General features: G+C 35.8%; 2 protein-coding genes across 2 annotated transcripts; both read left to right on the top strand.

Moving 5' to 3' along the window:
• Positions 1-1,089: 1,089 nt before the first annotated feature.
• On the top strand, positions 1,090-6,960 carry LOC121408874. The gene is made up of 4 exons (XM_041600562.1): positions 1,090-1,252; positions 3,250-3,385; positions 3,691-3,818; positions 4,650-6,960. Exons 1-4 carry the CDS (start codon positions 1,142-1,144, stop codon positions 5,760-5,762), a joined length of 1,488 nt encoding a protein of 495 aa, XP_041456496.1. The 5' UTR covers positions 1,090-1,141; the 3' UTR covers positions 5,763-6,960.
• An 8,525-nt stretch (positions 6,961-15,485) lies between these two features.
• LOC121406938 (F-box/LRR-repeat protein 2-like) lies at positions 15,486-19,581 on the top strand. The gene is made up of 7 exons (XM_041597813.1): positions 15,486-15,599; positions 16,423-16,498; positions 16,859-17,059; positions 17,646-17,691; positions 18,250-18,488; positions 19,401-19,488; positions 19,562-19,581. The coding sequence occupies exons 2-7, from the start codon at positions 16,439-16,441 to the stop codon at positions 19,579-19,581; spliced, it is 654 nt and encodes a 217-aa protein (XP_041453747.1). The 5' UTR covers positions 15,486-15,599; positions 16,423-16,438.
• The last annotated feature ends 1,882 nt before the right edge of the window (positions 19,582-21,463 follow it).

Genomic DNA, 21,463 nt, shown 5'->3' with positions numbered 1-21,463 from the left:
TGATCTTGCCATGACCCCTGCATCACAAGTTGCAGCTGATATTACTAATGTTGTACTTCTTGGATTGGACACTAAAGCAACTAGTATACCTGCTGCTTCAGTTCCCCAACTTCATTACTACTCCCTTCATTTCTTGCATGAGCTTCATGTCAAGCGTTCTCTGTTACTAGTGAACAACAACTAGACAGCCTTGTGATACACTTTACTCCAACTTCGTTCTGAGCCAGTCTCTTTTGTCTCTAAACATATTTATCAAACCACTTTTTTTCTGCGTATCCACTGGATCTCGCAGTTCTCCAGGACTGGAGGAAATCAACAGAAGAAGAAGATGTCCCTCACTCACTATTTCTTTTGTTCTTTATTGTTTGAATTATACAATATTTTATTTTTCACAGTTTTGACAATAAGGACCAACATAACTGAACCATACTATTAAACAATGCTAATTCCACATGTTCAGGAAGGAATAAATCGGGTTTTTTCACTTGACAATGAGGAGGAATTATTATATAATTATAATATTTCATATAATAAAATACAAAAGAAATAGTGAGTGGATGACGTCATCAGTCTATTCATTTGCATACCGGCCAGGACGTGAATATAAGTAAGTGAAACTCTGAAATGTGATATCTTTCTTATTTTACATCCGATTTTGATGATATTGTTAGTATTATGCTTGTTAGATTGTTCTCTTTTCATTCCAATCAACTTTTTGTTGGGGCAGACTTGTCCTTTAACAATTAAGGGAAGTTTGGCAGAAAAGGGTACCCGATTCTTATGATTTTCTTTAAAGGGCAAGTCTACCCCAACAAAAAGTTGATTTGAATAAAAAGAAAAATCCAGCAAGCATAATGCTGATTTTTTTTGGGTCGCATTTATAATAAAGATATGACTATAGAGCTATAATAGCTCTATGGTATGACATTTTTATGTTTCACTTAATTTCACACAACAGTAATTATGCACATACCGGTTATGGGTTGGTATGTAAATGTGCAATTTGCCAGAGCTATCAATTTGCCAAGGCCCTATATAATTTGCGGTTCAGCGCCCTCTACGTTTCATATTTGATTGTTGCAGACGACGCGATGACGTGCGACATCGAATTCTGAAGGAAGAACATTTAATATAATTCGATATGACATCAAATATTTCCCGTTACTTTACTCTTCCAACAATTTCAGTTCAGAATGGGATTTTGAGATTCATCAATCTTAATGAAGATCTGCAATCAGTCCTCATAGATGGGGTAAATAATTGTTATTTCCAATCAGTTTTATTGAATCCTAGGCTATGGCAGTTTTGTACAGTCCCATCTATCGAATTTTGGTGAAGTAGATTCTAGACGGTAAACCTAAGCTAAGCTAGTCTTAGCCTAAGTAACTTAGGTCTAGAATCTACTTCACCAAAAGTTGTAGGCGTATACACTCATTCAAATGAACAAGGTTATGATATAACCTTGTTCTCAGTTACATCTCCATGTGTGGCAAAATAAGGGTGACAATGTTTGGCTTATTTTCTCTATGGGACAAATGCCTGGTTTTCTTACACTGTCAGTTTTCATCATGTTCATTACTGCTATTCATCATATAACTCGGCTCTTGTAAATTTATTCTTTTTAATTATTTTTTCTTAATTGAAAATAGAGATTGAAAAATGAAAATTTTCTTGCCATATATATATTGATATAACTTTCCACCAATAGAGGGGTACACAAAAATATGCCCAAAATTCAAGTTTTTGAGTGCTCTGGTCAATACAAAAATTATTCTAAGTTACTAATGAAAATTGAATTGCAACTGTATGGAAATTAGTAATTTTGGTCACAAAAGTGATATTTTAATGATTTTTTATAGTGTGTGATATGTACAGCATTAGCATACATAGACATAGTCCTACCTGTAGATTCCCCACAGGCAGGATGGTTGCATTGAACAAGTGGGTTAAAGCAACCTTGTTCATTGAATGAGTGGGTTAAAGCTGGTCTTTTGATTCAGTTAGTGTTTGGAATTTAAAGCAGAGAAATTGTTGCTGAACATTACGTCAAACCCCCGTTTGGAGAAAGACCGCAGTTCAGACTGCAAACTGCGGTATTAGACCCCAAATTGTATTTGAGATCATTTCCAAGCCCTGGGGGCCGTTTCATAAAGCTGTCCGTAAGTTAAGAGCGACTTTAAAAACTTCTGGTGATCATCGCCAATGGTGTGTACCATTTACCGCAAGACAGGATCACCAGTCGCTCTTAACTTACGAACAGCTCTATGAAACACCCGCCTGATCAACCCCGCTAGGCCAGGTAATCCCCGCTGTCTCAATTTCACCTCCACAGGCCAGATTATGAGCGTTGAGCCAGGGACGAAATGATAAACAACAGCTGTGCTATTACGTAAGACTTCTCTGCCTGAAGTAGGACCTTCGGAATGAAATTATTGTATTCAATACTTAATCACGTTTTCAAAGGCATATTGTATTCAGAAATTCAATGTTAGTCCATTTTCAATTTCGAACGAAGAAAATCGACCACGAAATAAGGAAACAAAAAATGGCGGCATGCTTTGCCGGGACCAGGCTCGGGCTGTTATGTTATCTTCGGACCGAGGTCAAGAAACAGGTGTTTTGATACTTACTTGGGGCAGTAGGGTTTATCGTACTGGAGAAGAGAATTGATTGAGAAAAACCATGGAGTAGGTCCATGGAAAAACTGGGGTATAGTGTTCTCAAACAGAGGTTTTCGTCATGAGCAAATGTCGTGGAATCGCTGTGGGGAACCTTGATTTAAGCAATGCTACAATTGTTCTCTTCATTCATTTCTTTCACAACATATTAAATAAAAAAAGAAGAGAGTTGCCAAAGCTGTCATGTATATATATATATATGTATGTATATATATGTATATATATACATATATATATAATATGGCATTCTACTACCAATCATGATTATTGTATTCTTTGGCCGCCAAGCCAACTAAATTTTAATAATATGTGTGTATAATATATGTAACTATGTTTGCTGGTGTTTAATGCTGCTGTGTGCACATTTTGATTCAATGCTGCTATTATATATTTCATTGCAACTTAATTTAATTTACTGGGATCTAATAATAACAAGTATTGATAACCTTTTTGGTAGTTTTTTTCTCTAATATCATTTGTCGTTCCTGTATTGTGATATCATTTTCATGCTGAGAAAATCAATAAATTGAACTGAACTGAATTATGTAAATATCTTGTTTTTCTTCTTCAGGATTTATCAATTGGTACTCCACTTTTTCTTGCCACCGATGTCCTGACTGGGACATCAGTGACAGCCGATAATCAGCCTAGAATACATGCGAGATATGGCAAGCAAGGACTGGCTACCAAGCTTACATTCCCTTCAGGTGTGTAATTTATAAGGAATTCGTTTTTTTCCAACTGAAATAATAAACACATCACCTGCATCCCTTGTATTTTTAGACATCAATTTATTTGCTTCATTCTACTTAAATTCAGGAAATAATTAAATTTTGTCATATTATCATTCTATTGCTTGATTTTCAGGACTGACTGCACACACAAATGCAATTGTGACTGAGTGCTCAAAAAAATTCCTGAAAAGTTGGTCTTTGTAGTTTTGTTCTATAGAGCAGATTGCTTGAAGAATGATATCAAGTGATATTCAGATTAAAATTTTTGCTTTTGACAGGAATTAAATTCCCTGGATTACATGGGACAAGCCGAGGGTTGTGGTTTTACAGCATCGTAGGTGCTCTCAAGGTGACATTTGAGTTCCACTCACCACATCAGCAAGTAGCCATAATGGATGCTCTACAGGTAATCCTTTTGGCAATACTCTTTCTTTTTTTTTCTTTTTGAAGGCATTCTTGTACTTGTCACAGTAATCCTGAAATGAAGCTCTTTGGATGTTATACTGGGATGTCAAGCATGTGGAGTGACAAGGTGTAAAATATTTCATTTCTATTGAATAATAAGGATTAAAATCTCTCTTTCACTCTTATCACACTGATAACTCAGAGATGATCACCTTATAGCAGGCCTTATGTTTGAATATTGTTTGGGTAACATTAGGGCATATTTCTTTGTTACCGTATAAATGGGGATAATGTTAAAAACCATGAGAATATTCAAGGTAAATGAGCGGAGCATTGACAGCCGATATCCAAAACCATGAAGCACTTTAACTGCCGGGGGTCTATTTTACTCACTGTGAAACGGGTGTTATTTGAGCCATATTACAAGTTTATGTTGGAATGATGATGATGATAATAGATGGGATTTGTAATTTGCCAAATCCACTCAGCAAATATCAAATTATTGTGTATCATCCCATAATTTCATACCAAAACAAAATCCAATGTTTTGTTTACCAAATGAGAGTACTGTGGTGCAGGGTATTTACTTGGCAATTTTGTTTCTTTCCATACCTATGTGTTTTTGAGTTGTTTGTGTGTGTGTGTGTGGGTTTATTTGACTTGTTTGATAAAGAAATACAGATCCATGGATCATAGAAATTATAAGAAAAATAGTTTTCAGATATATGTATGTGTTCGTTTAAAATAAGTTATCATACAAAGCAAGCAGACATAAGTGTAGTTTTGATGTTCTACCATTTATGTTAATTATTGCCCTTTTGTATTCCTTTAGGACGTCTGGAGAAAGAGGTACAAGGATCCTTCACTTCCATCTAGTATAGAAGTACAGTATATTAACAATAACAGTAGCAAGAGCAGAGGTGTTGATGGTGACATATCTCTACAATCAACTGGACCAAGTGTGCCTATTGACCACAGAGAGACAACGCACCATGACCCTTTGGATGGAAAAGGAATTCCAGATAGAAGCCAGGAAGAATCTAGGAATGTAATTAAAAGGCAATACACAATCTCAATAAGCAACACAGTGCCTAAAAGAAAGAGGACGCTAGAAGAATTTGTGAATGCACCTGTTCTTAAAATCAACAAAAGTACTTCAACGGAGGATCAAGTTCTACAAGATGGAAATGGCATTTCAGATATTCAAGTTCACCATATTGAGGAAGTGTTAACAGAGAATGAGTCTCCAAGGTCCTCTTCTGACCAGGCCAAATGCCTTTGTGGTTCCATAAAGCAAAGGTTACGAGAGTTAGGGGAACGGTTCAATGATGAAATTCTCACAGAGGAACTCACCTGCTCCATGGAGCATGTTGTAGAAATGCTGCATGTCATGACGAGAGTGGAGATCGACGCTTGCCTGCAGCTCCTGAACAGCCTGTCGGATGCTGTATGTGAAACCAGAGAGAGGGACAGTGGAGCAGCCCTAGGACAGAAATCAGACAGGGTTAGCCAGGTTTTGGCAGAATGGCTGGGGTTAAAGTTCAATCAAGAGGTATCGCAAATCAGTGAAAGGGTTGTGGAGTTCAAACAAAAGAACATTGACCAGATCAACAACTTGCCGCAGGCAAAGCAGCTGGTGAACTCTCTTTTCCCTGAACCAATGGTAAACTTCATCATGGCATGGTTAGGAAAAAGAACTGAGCAAAGAAACTCTTGCAGTGAGATGGGAAACGCAGCCAATGATCTACTCCTTGAAAATGATTTTCCTATATCTAGTGATGATGATTGTGTTAGGACAACAGGGATTCTGAAGAACAAACCAAACGAAGAAGACATTTCTTGTTACCCATTAGCTCAGTTCATCCTTGAGCTAGCTAACCAAACACTTATATCTGGTATGGCTCATGTTATATACCCAAGGCTCATCCAAAGTACAAATTCTTGATTTGGTCAGGCATTATATCAAAGCTCGTATGTGGCTTCTTTACCTCTTCTCATTCTGTTGGCTTCAGAGATTTATTTTTAGGTTTAATTAGATCCTTTCAGCTGCCTTCAAATAAATGTTTCAAATGTAATCAATTGAAATGTGCAGATAAACCATTTCATATATCAGGAGGAAGATAGTTCATGCGAAACTCATGCGAAATTTAAGGGTAATCTAAACCTTGGAATGACTTGTAAGGAATTGGTTTTGTGTGTAAGCTGAAATATAAGAAAAATATGTGGCCCATTTGAAACTCCCTTTTGGATAGTGGTAATAACTTCTAATAACCTGTTTTGTTGTATTTTGCGTGTTGCAAGCCCTGTTACGTCAATTTAATTTTCATAGTTCTTGCACATATTGTTTTGATTTTGATTATTGTGCATAGGCAATAAAAAAAATAACTGCTAATTATTGATTTTGCTCATTAATCTTGCTAAGAGCTAGGACCTCTCTTTTGTCAGAAGCCTGGTATGGGCTGTCTCCTCAAGAATTTCTGATCAGGGGCAATGTTGTAGACTATCCGTGGTCGATTAATCTGATCAAGCCTGGTCAAGTTAGTTTCATTCAGTGCGATGTACACAACCATGTAATACAATGTGCTGTGTTTATTTTCTTTCTTTTTCAGTTAATGCTTTCTGATATTTCTGTATTTCTCTGATTATTTAGTACAAGATTATTGTTTTATTGATGCATTTTGAATTTGAAATCATTTGCATTTTCTTCATGTGTTTGAGCTAGGTATATAAACGGAATGGTGGTGTTGTTCATTTCATACATTTATTTCTTATTTCACATGGTAATGCATATAAAGCAAAAACATTTGACTTAAAAGCAAAAAGGTTTGACTTTTCCCCCATCATGTGAATTACTGAATTAATTATTCAGGTGCTGGTTAGTCAAAGACCAACAGTGGAGCCTTTAATAGCTGATTGTTTTCTCGCTGATTTTTTTTAAAGAAAAATAACCTCACACAAACGGAATTGAAATTCCATGATAACGAGATTGCTTTCATTTCACTTGAGCCCCCACTTGAGATTAGAAGTAATGAAGGAATGTAAATGTGTGATTTCAGATATATTTAAGACCATTGCTTTGTGCATAGCACGAAGATACATGTGTTTGATATATTGCAATAAATGGAAAATATTAAAGCATAAGATTTGTCATCCAATTGTCAGATTATAGATTTGATAGGAGATATGATTATTGGGAGAAAATATTGAAAACTCATTTGAGGATGACAAAACATATACATGTATGTTTTTGTGAGAGAAATAGAGACACGCAAATAAAAAAAGATAGAGGTAGAGATAGAAAGAGAGAGGGGTGGGGGACAGAGACAGGGAGATAAAAGATTAGAGTATAATTTACCATTTTTTAACAGGAAAATTAAGTTTTGAGACCAAAACGAGACAAATTTGACAAAAATGAAATTCTTAAGATACTATATGTGATAGCCAAAAAAAAAATAAAGGGGAGAGACAGATAAAGGAAGGAGCAAGTGGGTTGAGGGAGGAAGAGTAAGGGTGAACAGAATTGAATTAAGAATTTGAATGCAAACATACATCTCTCCCAAAATAAATAATTACTCAAAAGAGCATTTCAAATATGGCAAACAGGTCATACTATATTTGCCACTTAAACATACCCCTATTTGTTTAAACAAAGTTTGGAGCCAAAAGAGGCGATGTCATGCATATGATGGATATAGGCCATGGAGACGTTCTGCCATACAGTTTTATGTAATGGGATTCTCTGCTTGACCAGGTAAATTACTGAAATGATATGATATTTTGTAATTATTATATTCAATACTCTGATAACACCTTTTTCCTGCTAGCGTTGTCGCCCCTGTTTGAGTCTAAATAGACTTATTTAGAAGACCTCTCAGTTCAGCATGCTCACTGCGGCCCCCTCGTGCGCATATAGCAATGTGAATAAGAACGGCCAAAAATCATTATGTTCTGCATAGATTAACATGCAAATCAGAGTTGTTCTTCCAATAACTTGAAATAAAAAAAGCCTCCCTAAATTAGCATATGATGGATCGTGCTTTAGATTCATCCCCTTTCCCCAAAACATATTTTGATATCAGGGGAATGGTTGTTCACCCGACTACTTCATTCGATTTTGAGCAATGGTGATGTACATATATAGAAAATGTAACAGCTAACAGTACTTCAAAAACACCCATAAATTCTCATGCAGGCACATTGCTATTTTGCACAACGGACTGGGAAATAAAAACTCCACCATTGCCTCTGGGGTTAATATTTTTTTTAAGACAAATCAAGAGTGTGCCCTTATAATCACACTCGATAATCGTCAAATAGGAAATATCAGCGACATCAAAATACACTGGAGATCATGCCTAGTTATAGGAGGCCTAAATGGCTATAGGAATGAGAACCCTCCAGAAATTTGGCGGCATATTGCTCTTTTTGAAGGAGTTTGAATTTTCGACCCTCTCGCCCCACCCGCGACATGGAAAATTGGCCAAAATTGAGCAAAATAATTTTTTGGTCTCTTTTTGTTCTTTGAAATCTGAATTTCCATTTACATGAAGTATACATGCAATCAAAATGGACCAGACATTTTAGAAAGATGATTTCTTCCCCTGAAATTTGGACACAGTGCTCAGATTTTGTGCCTGTTTTGGAAAGTGAGTATAGGCCCTATTTTGTAAATAATGATAAATATTGGCCCGATCATGAAATCATAATTTAAACAAAAAATGGCCAATAGGCCACTTCATTAGATCTTCCAAATCACGGCGATGTTTTTTTTTTCGTTTTCTGTTTTCAAATAGGAATTTCCCGACCAAAATGAAGAGATCGAGTTTTCAACTTCGCGATCGCGTACTGTATCTGAACCCAACGTCCAGACATCTGATTTTACCGTCCGGATCATCGGATTGTCCCCTGCGATTAGTATGTACTTTCATTAGTTGTAATTGTGGTGACCGAATGACGGGAGCTAACCGCATTCAGTCCCTTCCAAAAGTGATCAAAGGTCGCTACCCTGTAACGGGAGGGTAGCTTTATTTTAGGTCAACTTTTTAAGGGGAATCCCCAAATAAGTACAATATATTTTATTTTTGTTTTACGGTTAAAGTAATATTTGGTTTTCAATTACTGATCTAAAATAATTGTATGAGCCATTAATGTTATTTGTAAGACAACAAATTTATATTTTATATATTTTAAATGATTTTCAAATTCATCACATTTACAGATGAACTATTAAAATGGATTAAATATTTTTTTAAAAACTAAGTTCAGCGATTGTAATCGATCACAAGTAAGTTTTTAAGGTTTGAAATTATAAAATATATATAATAAATCAACTTAATATTTAACTTTACATAGCGTATACATTCTTTCAGATAGAAAAAAGTTGATCTAAGAATGAATTCATCAATGTATTTGTATTGCAAAGTCTTGTAAATGTATGCAATGTAAGTCTATTATGCTATAGAATAATTGTTATTACAATGCTTATATCGCTAGTAGGCGTACATGTATCTCTAAAGGGACTGAAGATATTGATCATCTTGTCATAGTTGCAACTATTTGATAAACGTTTTTTGCATCATCAAAATTCAGTGAAGTCATACCCTGAAATTAAAAAGAAAAAATTCTCAATTTTTCTTGTTATGATAACTATTTTACTAATTTTTTTATCCATGAAAATATATTCATAATCGATCACGAAATATATATTTTTATTGCATTTGGAAAATCTCTTTTAAAAAAAACTTTTAATATTTGAAACGCGGAAAAAAAATAATGAGTATGTTGAGTTTATTGTAGAGTTACTCTTAATGCATGTAATTACCATCAATATTATAGATAATTATGTATTTCTAAAAATGTAGGGCCCATAGTGTTAAATTTATGGGTTGTCAAGGTATTTTTTAATTTGTAAAAAAATTGGATTTTTATTTGTTATGCGTATTTCTTTTTTGTATATGAATTGAAGTTGTTGACAAATACAAACTACTTTATAAACTGATTAAAAAATAATTGCTCTTTCTGGAAAAATGTTAGTAATCTGAAGTTTATTTAATACGACATGGAAGGCCGATAAGGTTTATCAGAAACAGCACCTTTGACGATATGTGGGTGACCGTTTCAATGATTTATTAGTTTTTTTTGGGGGGGGGAGAGAGAAGGTAGAGTTAGGGGGAGGCGTGAAGGAGGAGGCGTATTGAAAAGAATTTGCTGATTTGCAATAATGGAGAAAAAAAATCTTTTAAAGAATCCTCTCAGTAACTTGATAGATGGACCTACTGTGTATTTGTTTAAAATAGATTAAAAGCAAATCATCATGATTTTATAATCAGGGCATATGATACAACTGCAATGCATTAGTTTGATACTGGGTCAAAATTTGCTTGATGTTTTGGAAATTTTCGTTAATGCAAATTTCTGTAATCGATCATGGCCGGGGTTCGATCCCGGCAACGTACGGTACTTATTCCCGTGAGCAAGGCATTTAACAGTGCATTTTTATCGACTTTTCAGTACGTACTATTTATTTTACACACGAAACATTCATACATTTTTCATAATATTAATAATGGTGAACTTAAAGAATAACAATCATCATAATTATATCGCTATAACAGGTCTGTGAGTAAGACTAGATGGCAACAATTGCCTCCTGGGGCCCGTTGCAGAAAGAGTTGCAATCAATCGTAACTCTAAAATCATGCGAAACTAGATTTTCAACCAATCAACAGTGCGCATTTGGGACTTGCGATTGATTTTATGGCTTGCGTTTAAACGCAACTCTTTCTGCAACGGGCCCCAGCAAGGGTACCTCAGTGTGTACAGGGTACAGCCCCTCCCCCTCTCTCTTAGAAACAGTAATAAAAAAGAAGGAAATTTGGAAATAACTATTAAATCAAATACTGGTAAATGACGACTTAACACATATTTCATTTACACGAACTTACAATGTAGATGTATTTTTTTGTATTTCAGCTGATGCATGCCTTCGAGAAAATTCTGCCCATAAGAAAGAGAGATGGCCTCATTTGATAATCTACCGAGAGAGATTCTTATGAAGATCTATACATTCCTGGAAAGCCCTTTCGACAAAGCACATTTCGAAGGGGGTAAGCTATTTTCTTTTTATTAGATTTTTTAAAGAGTAATTCGAGGAAAGTAATTACAGGAAGTTAGTCATTTATTATCGGTATTATTAAAAATCTTTCTATCTTGATGTTTCATTGCGGGCATCCATTAAGCCAGGCTGACACTTGCACGACTTTTGGCCACGATTTTGTCGTGGCAAGTCGTGCCATTTTTGGGGCACGAACTGGGAGGCTCCTGCAATGTTTACGACTTGTTCACGCGTAGTTCACGACAAGTTCACGACGAGTTCACGAATAGTTCACGAATGCGTGCCCGTCAGTGTCCACATTGACACGAACTGGCACGACGAGTTCACGCATAGTTTGCGCAATAATTTACGCACTTCCCGCATTGGCACGACGAGTTTGCGCAATTCGGACGGTGTCGTGCTGAACTATTCGTGAACACGACGTGAGCTGTTCCACTATTCGGGACAGTCGGGCATGGCGCGCACTGCCACGCACTGGCACGCATCCTCCCGCATCGTCCCGACGAGTTCACGAACAGTTTGCGCATAGTTCACGACCCGGTCGCTAAATTTTGTCGTGACCAAAATTTTGAACATTTCAAACTTCTCGTCCCGACATGGCACGCAGTCACGACGTGTCACGACGTGTTTACGCACACTTCACGCCAGTTCACGACTAGTTTGCGCACTGGCACGACTTGAGTCGTGCCAATGCGTGACACAAAATCGTGCAAGTGTCAGGCTGGCTTTAGTTCGTTCAAAGGATAAAAAAAATATGATCGGAAAAAAAATAATTGGAGAGATTTGAGTCATTTCAATATGCATACTCTAGCTGTCCCAACGAAGTCTAGTATAAATTGTTCTGATCACTGGCATATCCAGGGGGGGGGGCACAGCCGCCCCCCCCCCTCCTTGAGAAGCAAAATTAAAATTTGTAATGTAAAAAATGTCCTCTTTTTTTGCTTGTCAAACTTTTCCTCGGGAAAATGTGCACCCCCTATGGGAAAATCCTTGATCCTCCCCTAGTTCTGATAGGCCCTTTGTGGTCAACATCACCATCACCACCTTCATCATCATCATCATCCTTCTTTTCTTCCTCCATGTTATCGTCATCTTCATCTTCACCATAACCATCACCTCCACCACCTTCTCACCGTTCTCTCCCCCTCATCATCATCCTTCTTCTCCTCCTCCATCATTGTTCATCCCTGTTTTAGAACTACCCTACTATCAGTGATTCGAAATGATACCAGCCAAGGGCGGCTCCAGGATTTTCCAAAGGGGGGTACATTTTTCCGAGGAAAAATTTGACAAGCCAAACAAAAGTTTTAAACCAAAAATTAAGGATATTTCGCCCCAGAAAAAAAAATTGAAAAATGAAAATAAAAATCCATAATTTATTGTTCGAAATAGACATGAAATGAAGTACTCCGAAAATTTGCTTTGCCCAATTGATCGTGGGCCCGGCAGCCACTGTGCAGCGCCAGATCGACGAGGCTCTATCCCTTTAATCGTTGAACGCCAAACAGGGTAGCAGCAACTCCCATCTTTTAACGTCTTTTGGTCTGACGCGGCCGGGGTTTGAACCCCCGACCTCCCGGTTGTAAGACGGACGCTCTACCAACTGAGCCAACACACCGGTAAAAGGGGGAGGCACGAACCGGCTGTGCCCCTCCCCCTTGGATCCGCCAGTGATACCATCAGCATATATTTCAGTTTATTAAATTTCTTATTGTAATTTAACCAGGCATGCACGTGAGATGACCCTCTCACGTCCCTGATTAAACATAACCATACACGTTACACATCAAAAGCGGTTCAAATATTCTTCTATTAATCAACTTAAATCGACAGTTTGTAAGAGATGGAACGATGCCTCCCGGGCTGTGTGGTCAAGTCTCACTTCTCTCGTCTTTTGTGATTTACTGTATTGGGAATCAGGTAAGCCAACATAAGAGGGGGGGGGGTATAAACGTGAGGTAATCTCTTAATAAGATATCAGGGGATGCAATGCTCTTATCGGTGATTTTTGTTAATCTATCCCCTAAACTGGTGTCCACGGATCGATGGTAAGCCATGAATATCAAGTTTTTCGACAGCTTTTCTGTGAAGCCTTACGATTCTTATACTTAGGTGAAAAGTTTTTATTTCGTATTCGATGCACTTGGTCAAATATCTCGGAGCGTATAAGCAGTACTGAGGGATTTCTTCTATCTGCAGATGTAGAGCTTCCAGCGATAGATTATGACCTTCTTCTGAGCGATACTTTGAGGAAGGGATGTCGCAATCTTAGGAAACTAGATGTCAGTGGTTCTTCCGAGAATCTTACGTCCGAGTCACTGTCACGCATAGGTATGGTAAGAAAAGAAATTTATCTTTGCTGTAAAAAAAAAAATCCATGAGGCCACCCATAATCATTAAAATATGTCGAAGGCCTATGCAATATATTGGAAAGGGTTCACTCTGATCCAGTCTATTCTTTTTTTAAGACACTTTAAGGTCAAGTCCACCTCAGAAAAATGTTGATTTGAATCAATAGAGAAAAATCAGACAAGCACAATGCTGAAGATTTCATCAAAATCGGATGTAAAATAAGAAAGTTATGACATTTCAAAGTTTCGCTTATTTTTAATAAAATAGTTATATGAACGAGCCAGTTACATCCAAATGAGAGAGTCGATGACGTCACTCACTATTTCTTTTGTTTTTTTATTATTTGAATTATACAATATTTCCATTTTTACGTATTTGACGATTAGGACCTCCTTGCCTGAATCACAAAATGTTAATATAATGGAATTCCACGTGTTCAAGGAGGAATGAAACTTCATTTCACATGACAATGAGGAGAAAATCATAATATTTCATATTTCGAACAATAAAAAACATAAGAAATAGTGAGTGAGTGACATCATCGACTCTCTCATTTGGATGTAACGGGCTCATTCATATAACTGTTTTGTTAAAAATAAGCAAAACTTTGAAATGTCATAACTTTCTTATTTTACATCCGATTTTGATGAGATTTTCAGTGTTATGTTTTTTGAATTTTTCTCTTTTTATTCAAATCAAGTTTTTGTTGGGGTGGACTTGTCCTTAAAGGTAGATTTTATTTAACTGATTACATCATCCAGAATGCCCGATCACTGGTCATAAAAAATGAAAGAAGAAGAAGAATGATAATAATAAGTAAGGATATTTATATGATCCAAAGTCAAGCTTACAAACTACACTGTTTACATGGTTCATGGCGCAATAATGATTAAGGCGCATAGTAAAAAAAAAAAAACGCCCATGCAGCTGACATTGACATTAATTCGACATACATATCCAATTTATTTGTACAGCCGAAGGAAATAAAAAAAACATAATGAGCCCGAAGATTGACTTGACCGACACCTCATCGAACAAATATTATTGTATCTATAAAAGACTGATTAAAACAAGGTCTAAGTCTCATTTGGAACTAGGAAATAGTACTAGTCCCATGAAGTAAGAGATAACGTCGGAGTTATCTGAATTCAGATCTGACTATAATGTTCTTTGTTATTCTCTAAACGCATGCAGGAAAAATCTGCACGGAATTAAGGTACCTGGATTTATCAGAAAGCTTTGTGGACAATGCGACCATGGAAACCATTTCCATTGGATGTCCAAAGATCGAGGTATAAGAGTTACATAGCCCTTTTCACTCACCCAAAAATATATATACTTTTACATAATTGTCGCTTCATTTTAAAACATGGTAGCCCTAATCATTGGAAGATAATTGCCTATAGATTAAATGAGACAGTTTTTAAGTGTCACAAAAATGGACCCAATCCGATGGACTTAGGGTTCAATTGCTAACTCTCGGGGTTGACACACAAGCACAAGGTGTTGCTATGCACTTTATTGGTTGTAGATTTTAACCCTGTAATTGCAGTGTTTTAGGTGCTGCTAATATTGCATGCGTTTAGGGTGCAAAAACGTTTAATATATCGGGGGGGATATAATAATTGACAAATAAGGGGAAGGGAAGAGGAAGGTATATGATGGTGCAATATATTTAGATGTCATTGATGTTGAATCTCTTTTTTTAATCAGGTGATTTTTTTTGGGGGGGCGGGCTGCTGATTATTGTGCCTCTGGGTGCATAGGCCTACATAATGTTTTCATCATTCTTTTTAGTTATATATGATCCATGTTCCAAGTTAAGTTTTGAAGCAAAAATTGAAATGTGAAGTGTCGAATTGTGCTATATGAAATGTTAATTTAAAATGAAATCAGAAGAAAAAACAATATGGGGATAAGATAACAAGGTTTTTCGCCTTGTGGTGAAGGAACGTTCGTTCATGTTATAAGAGTGACATATGTGTCCCACCCCCTTCCCAGTCGAGCAGTGATTATCATTTTTGTTATATTATTGTTAGTATTATTTGTATTATTATTACTATTATAATTATCATCACCATCAATATATTTCATTTTATCTATTTCTAATTTTCATTTATTCTAGCATTTATTTATTTATTCATTCATTCATTCATCTTTTTTCGGGTATGTTCGTAGAAAAGTCATCCGACTGTAGGCCTACTCACATCGATCGATAGATTTTCCACTATTGTATGGATACAAATTAAGTGATCTCTTTGTCTATTCCCAAAAGATTTTCATTGCCCGGTATTGTCAGAAGTTAACAGAAAATGGGTAAGTAAAATATACTATATGTATATGTAGGAATATATACGCCTAAATTGATCTCTAAACTCTAAGAAATGTAATCGTATACAATTAACCCTTCCCATCTTTCCAAGTAAACTTCTATCATTCAAAATATAGAGTAAGAATAATTCAGCTTTAGCTCAACCCATAGTTTTTACAATGAATTGCTATATTCTGGTCACACGAGGTTACGCCTATCCGTTTCAGTTTTATTTTTCTCATTTAAAACAAAAGAGTAGACAAAATCCATAATAAATATAGTCATAACAATTGAAATGTAATCTATCCATCCAGCGTTCAGAACAAAACGTGGTTATAACGGGGTTATAAACAAATACCAGTAAGGTACTATGAAGCATTTAATTGACTTTTGGTTTAAAATCGTTTTCATTATGACTGGATGCTTTGCAACTGAACAATGACATTTTTAATTTGATACTTTTTAACTGCACAATACGAAAAACACGAAATGCAAATTAAGGTTTACTTTAGAAAAGGAAAAATTTAAATCAAATAATGCAAATGGTGGATGATCAGCAGTGATCAAGATTATCTAGTTCTCAGAACATAATTTTCATCTTTTTATTCTTGTACAAAAAATATAGGAAAATTAATAGGCCCTATTCAAGTTTGAAAACTTGTTCAACGCGTTGTTCCCAACAGGAATTCTCACACACAAAAAATCGCATTTTATAGGCGACAAAGATCACAATTATGTGCTCTTCATGGAAAATTGGAAACAACTATTCATTTTTTTTTCTGGATGCATAAAGCTTTTCTGAAATTAAACTTTTTTTCTCATCAACAGAGTGAAAAGTCTGTGTATGAATAGCAAGAATCTGATTTATGTTGATCTGCAAGGCAACGAGAGGATGACTGGAAAGGTAAACGAAAGATAATCAATAAAAAAAAATAATAGTCCGTTTTGTGGAAAATTCATGGGTTTGTAGGTATAAGTTTGGTCGATGATTTCCTCTTCCTTTTTAACATATATTTACAAGAAGTGATATTTACATAAAAATCATTAGCTTGATCGAGGAATGTTCAGGATGCTCAGTTTACTTTAAGAGGGAAATGTATAGATAAAGAACCCTATATAGCACGAAGGTCAGTGGGTATACTCCTTTTTTAGATTCTTGGTGGCGACGCTTAAGTGTCTTGACTCGTGCTGAACTAACGAAGCCTTTCTACGACCAATACTTCATTAGTGCGATTTCCTAAAGAATTCATCAATCATTTGACAGTGTTTCAGTGAGCTGAACCCAGGCTGTCGGGTGGTAAACGTGATGGCAGGCTGGAAGATAACAAACAAGGCAATCGACATCTTGGCCTCGCGTTGTACAGACCTTGAGGTACTCAACTTCGGGTACTGTCGCCGAATCCAGATGAGACGCCTACCTGATATGTCTGTCGATCGATGGGTAGGACTTAACAAGCTGACCGAGGTATAAATTAAGGTTATTTAATTTCCAATTAAACACTCAACTCTATTTGTATAAAAGCTGACGTAGACCTATTTTCAAGGGCGGAAATCTCTCCCCAAAGGCAGGAGGGGGGGGGGGGGACCACGGGCTGGAAAATTTGACAAGCAAAAAAAGAAAGAAAGAAAAAAAGGTTATCACCCCAAAAAGAAAGGTCATCTCGTCCAAAATACGTTTTATTTCGATTTTGAATGTTTTTTCTTCATCATAAAAGACCCAAAATAGTAGGGGACATTTGATATTGTGTCCCCCTACTATATTGGGATTTCCGCCCATGCCTATATTGATATACATGTCAATACAGCAAATAAACGAACACAAAATCCCTTTGATTTTTTGTAGGGTCGATTTAATTATGTGGTGTGGCCTGACAAGCAGCTCATGCATGTATTTCTATGTAAAAAAGTATTTTAATTTATATCTTTTTATTGTGACAATATTTTCATGCACAGGCAAGGGTCAGTAGGTCTACCACTGAAGAAATTATATGCCTATATCGTAAAATTTTCCTAAATTTCTAATCAAAAACATAATATTGTGTTCTTCACAGAAATGTCAGAATCTTAAGATACTTCATGCGTGCGGAAGTTTATCTGGTATGTTTTCAATTATAATTTCATTAAAAACGCATCAACTTCAATTATATTACACCAAGGGATAAAAAAATGTGTGCATAATAAGGGCCCCCATAATAAGTACTAATGTCTTATTTAGTTCCACACAACAAAGCAAGTATTTCAATCTTTCAAAAAGAAACAAATGATCTTATGGCGAAAAAAAATACATATCTTGGAAATAAGCACAGCTTTAGGTCGGAGCTAAGGACAAATCAGCATAAAATCTTAGCCAATCGTAATCTAACGTTATCATGATAAGAAATTGATTTCAGAAGATCATATAGTAAATTCCTGGGGTTTCTATGTATGAAAAAAATGTTATCTTTCTCCCCAAACCAACGGTGTGCAATGTTCTGAAGACATGATTTTTTTTCTCCCTATAATTGTCTGCTTCGTCTTGGTCTACTATATTTAGATCTTATGTTCATGTTTGGGCGGGGATAGAAAGGCGTTTGCACTTTTGATGCATGTTTCTTTTCTATGAAATATCATATTCCGCTGGGCTGAAGATTTTTTCCTGTAATATCTTTTAAAAAGTTCCTCCTGACGACTTGATGGATCTGAAAAATACTCAGCATCTTCAAGTCCTATGTCTACAAGGGCTTAAACAATTGGATGATGTCCACCTCGAAGGCATCGGCAAGTCCTGTCCAGCTCTGCAGGAACTGAACATCTCTGGGACTATGTCAATGGGATATGCTGTAACAGGGAAAGGCTTAACGCATCTAGCTCGGTTGCCTTGCCTTGCAATCTTGATACTCGGTGGACTCCTGAAAGTAAGATCGAGTCCCACCCAGGGCCCTCTTTCATAACGGATAACACCGTAACTTTGCCATCCAAACTTCCATCAAATCCTTTTAATTTTGATTGGCCATTGAGCACTGTTACCATGGTTATATCCACCTGAAGACAAAGTAGGACAGTTTCTGCCCCATTTTGTAGATTGACGGGGATTTCTTGAAGGCTCCAACTGAATAATGAAGTTCTGACACTTTGAAAACTCAACACATAATTTTGTTCCATATTGTCATGGTGTGGTGATTTTGATGCAGGAGAATGAACCCAGATATTCTGTACCCTCTGAGAGGATAAGAAACTTTTGAGAAACATTATTTTGATGAGAAATGGTATAATGATAGTATGATAGAATTATACTTGAATAAAAAAAATCCCTGAAATATATCGAGATCTAAAATTACTTTTCTTATGCTAATGACATGTTGCGATATTGTGATATAACCTTTTCCTGATTTTGATTTGCTGATAAACTATGGTAACAGACTTTAAGGTTTAAATAATATCCAACAAGGTCTTTCACGAACATGACGAAATGCTCCTCTATGACGTCCAAATGCAGCAATAATCAAAATTCACACACAGACACATTGAAAAAAATAAGCTGTTTCACGTGTGCGCAACTTGATTTGCATTAGAATTACAAAATAATAATCTCTTGATAGTAGCAATAAAATAAATTATTATGCTAATATCAATCAAAATAAGGCCAAGAGGCAGGTGTATGTTGTACATCGTCAAAGACAAAGTAAATAATGAAAGGCCATGAGATTACCATTTGTAATGTTTGATAAGCTAAGTTACATGAAGTCTAAATAAGTATTCTGTTCTTAATCATTTTTTTCATGGCTCAATTCAGTTAACACGTTTTAAAGTTACTTTTGTTGATCAAGCTGACCAATGATGGCCTGGAATCTCTAGGAAAGCGGGGACTACTGAGGACTCTTCTCATACGAAGTAATACAAGGTGTGATGATGGGGGTGAGTACATAGGAGTGTCCTTATTCTTTATTTCTATGAACATTTTTTTATTGGGGGGAATTAATGTATTCAGTGTGCTACCAGACTTTTTAAAAAGAATTCTGCTATTGCACGATTACAAATTTGATTTTCAAAGTTTGCTTTTAAAATCCATAAGATTATTTAATCCCATCAATATTTGGGAAGGCTGAACTACTGGTACTTCTACTAGTACACCTTGTCATTATTAATATTACTAATTATAATTGTCATTATAATTATCATTAATAATAAAATAAAAAAACGTTTTATTATTCCCATTCATACAAAATTTTTAACTTTCTTGCTTCTTTTCCAGGTTTCGACCACATAGCAATGAACTGCAGTCATCTTAAGTTTCTAGATATATGTTATATGTCCTCTATAACCTCAGCTACTCTGAAGGCATTGATAGAGGCGAGAGCAATGTGGGATGTCGAGCACAAAAGTCCTACTCTGCAAATTTTTGCTGAAGGTATTCTACACTTTCTGTTTTTAGCTTCATTCTCTGACATCAATTTCATACTGGATTAACCACCAGCCAGACCATTGGTATCATTTGATTTCTAGTTATATCTGTCATAACTCTCATAAAAATAAATAACTAATAATGAAGTACTGACATAATGATAAAAATAATACAACAGTAAATTTGAAAATTCAATATAGAGCAGAGGAGGGGCTGGGGCTTATGGTCTAGTTAAAAACATGAACTACTGTAAACACACGCAGTATCATTCAATATTATTCTCTTTTTCTTTTCATTTGACTATTTTTTATCATCCCTATCAACATCGTCTTTGTCATCATCATCAATTTCTTCATCATCATCATCACAACCACCATAAACACCTCCACCACTAATCATCATCAAACTCACCATCATAATCACTACCATCATCATCATCATCATCATCATCATAATACTCATCACCATCATCCTACTACAGGTAGTGGCATCACTAAAGAAGAAGTGCAAACCTTTGAGCTGCAAGGAACTGGAATTGAAGTGTTCTTTGACAGAAGCCTGGGGGATACTGAGGCAGGTATCGGAAACAACAATCCTGGACATCATGAAATCACTCCAGCTTTGTTAAACTCTAACAAACTATTGTCATTTTAAGAATCCACACATATGAGACTCAAAATTGAGTTTGGTTTGGAGGGATAAAAAAAGAGAAATTGTAATGTAAAAGCCAACAGTATCAGTCTTGGAGCATGTGAAGGGCACATGCTACTAGATTTGCCCATGTAAGTTCTCCTTCAGCAAGAGTATGTAGTAGTCTTTATGAAAGTAAAACTATATAATCTTCTACTTCTTCACTCAATAAAAATATAAATAACTTTTACTACAAGAGTGAACAAATGATGATTTGACTTCAAAAGCTGCTTTTATTCTTATCAAAATAAAGAATTCAGGTCACTTCCCTGTACGGTTAGAAACACAAGGTGGATTAAACCTTTTGAACAATACTGAAATGTGAAAGCAAGCACCATATGTAATGAATAAATAAAAAAAAATAATAAAAAGATTAAAACTCTCTTCATGCATTTTAACTGAGATACCTTAAAGTATTGAAGCTCATAAGGAGAAAAATTAGTTCAGCAACATTCTTTGTACAGAATCAATGAGGCATGAAAAAAATTCTTTCAGAGGTAAGGGAGTACAGACCAATGCAATTCCTTTAAAAAATTAACGCAAATTTAAAAAAACTTTGTGAAAATTCTTCCCACAGTTGCACATGAGATCATATGACATAATAATGAAATCATTATGATTGTTAGAAGTTTATCTGTGCAATTTTGGACCACTTTTTTTTACTTGAAGCATACAATTATTAGCACACGTGGTTATTTTTCTCAGCATCTACTCTAGAAACACAATGCCAAACTCAACAAGGCTTTACTTTAATTTGCATTGACCCAGCAATAATTGTTCTTTTCCTTTATATAATTT

The sequence above is a fragment of the Lytechinus variegatus genome, chromosome 2, assembly GCF_018143015.1.
Source record: "Lytechinus variegatus isolate NC3 chromosome 2, Lvar_3.0, whole genome shotgun sequence".
Classification (NCBI taxonomy): domain Eukaryota; kingdom Metazoa; phylum Echinodermata; class Echinoidea; order Temnopleuroida; family Toxopneustidae; genus Lytechinus; species Lytechinus variegatus.
Note: the sequence above shows the minus strand (reverse complement) of the source record. Positions and strands in the feature narration are given on the sequence as shown.

Coding starts and splice junctions, on each gene's coding strand:
- LOC121408874 (XM_041600562.1), top strand. CDS start 1,142: ATGACATCAAATATTTCCCGTTACTTTACTCTTCCAACAATTTCAGTT. Junction 3,386..3,690: donor CAAGCTTACATTCCCTTCAG/GTGTGTAATTTA, acceptor TGCTTTTGACAG/GAATTAAATTCCCTGGATTA. Junction 3,819..4,649: donor CCATAATGGATGCTCTACAG/GTAATCCTTTTG, acceptor GTATTCCTTTAG/GACGTCTGGAGAAAGAGGTA.
- LOC121406938 (XM_041597813.1), top strand. CDS start 16,439: ATGAATAGCAAGAATCTGATTTATGTTGATCTGCAAGGCAACGAGAGG. Junction 16,499..16,858: donor ACGAGAGGATGACTGGAAAG/GTAAACGAAAGA, acceptor ATCATTTGACAG/TGTTTCAGTGAGCTGAACCC. Junction 18,489..19,400: donor TACTCGGTGGACTCCTGAAA/GTAAGATCGAGT, acceptor TTGTTGATCAAG/CTGACCAATGATGGCCTGGA.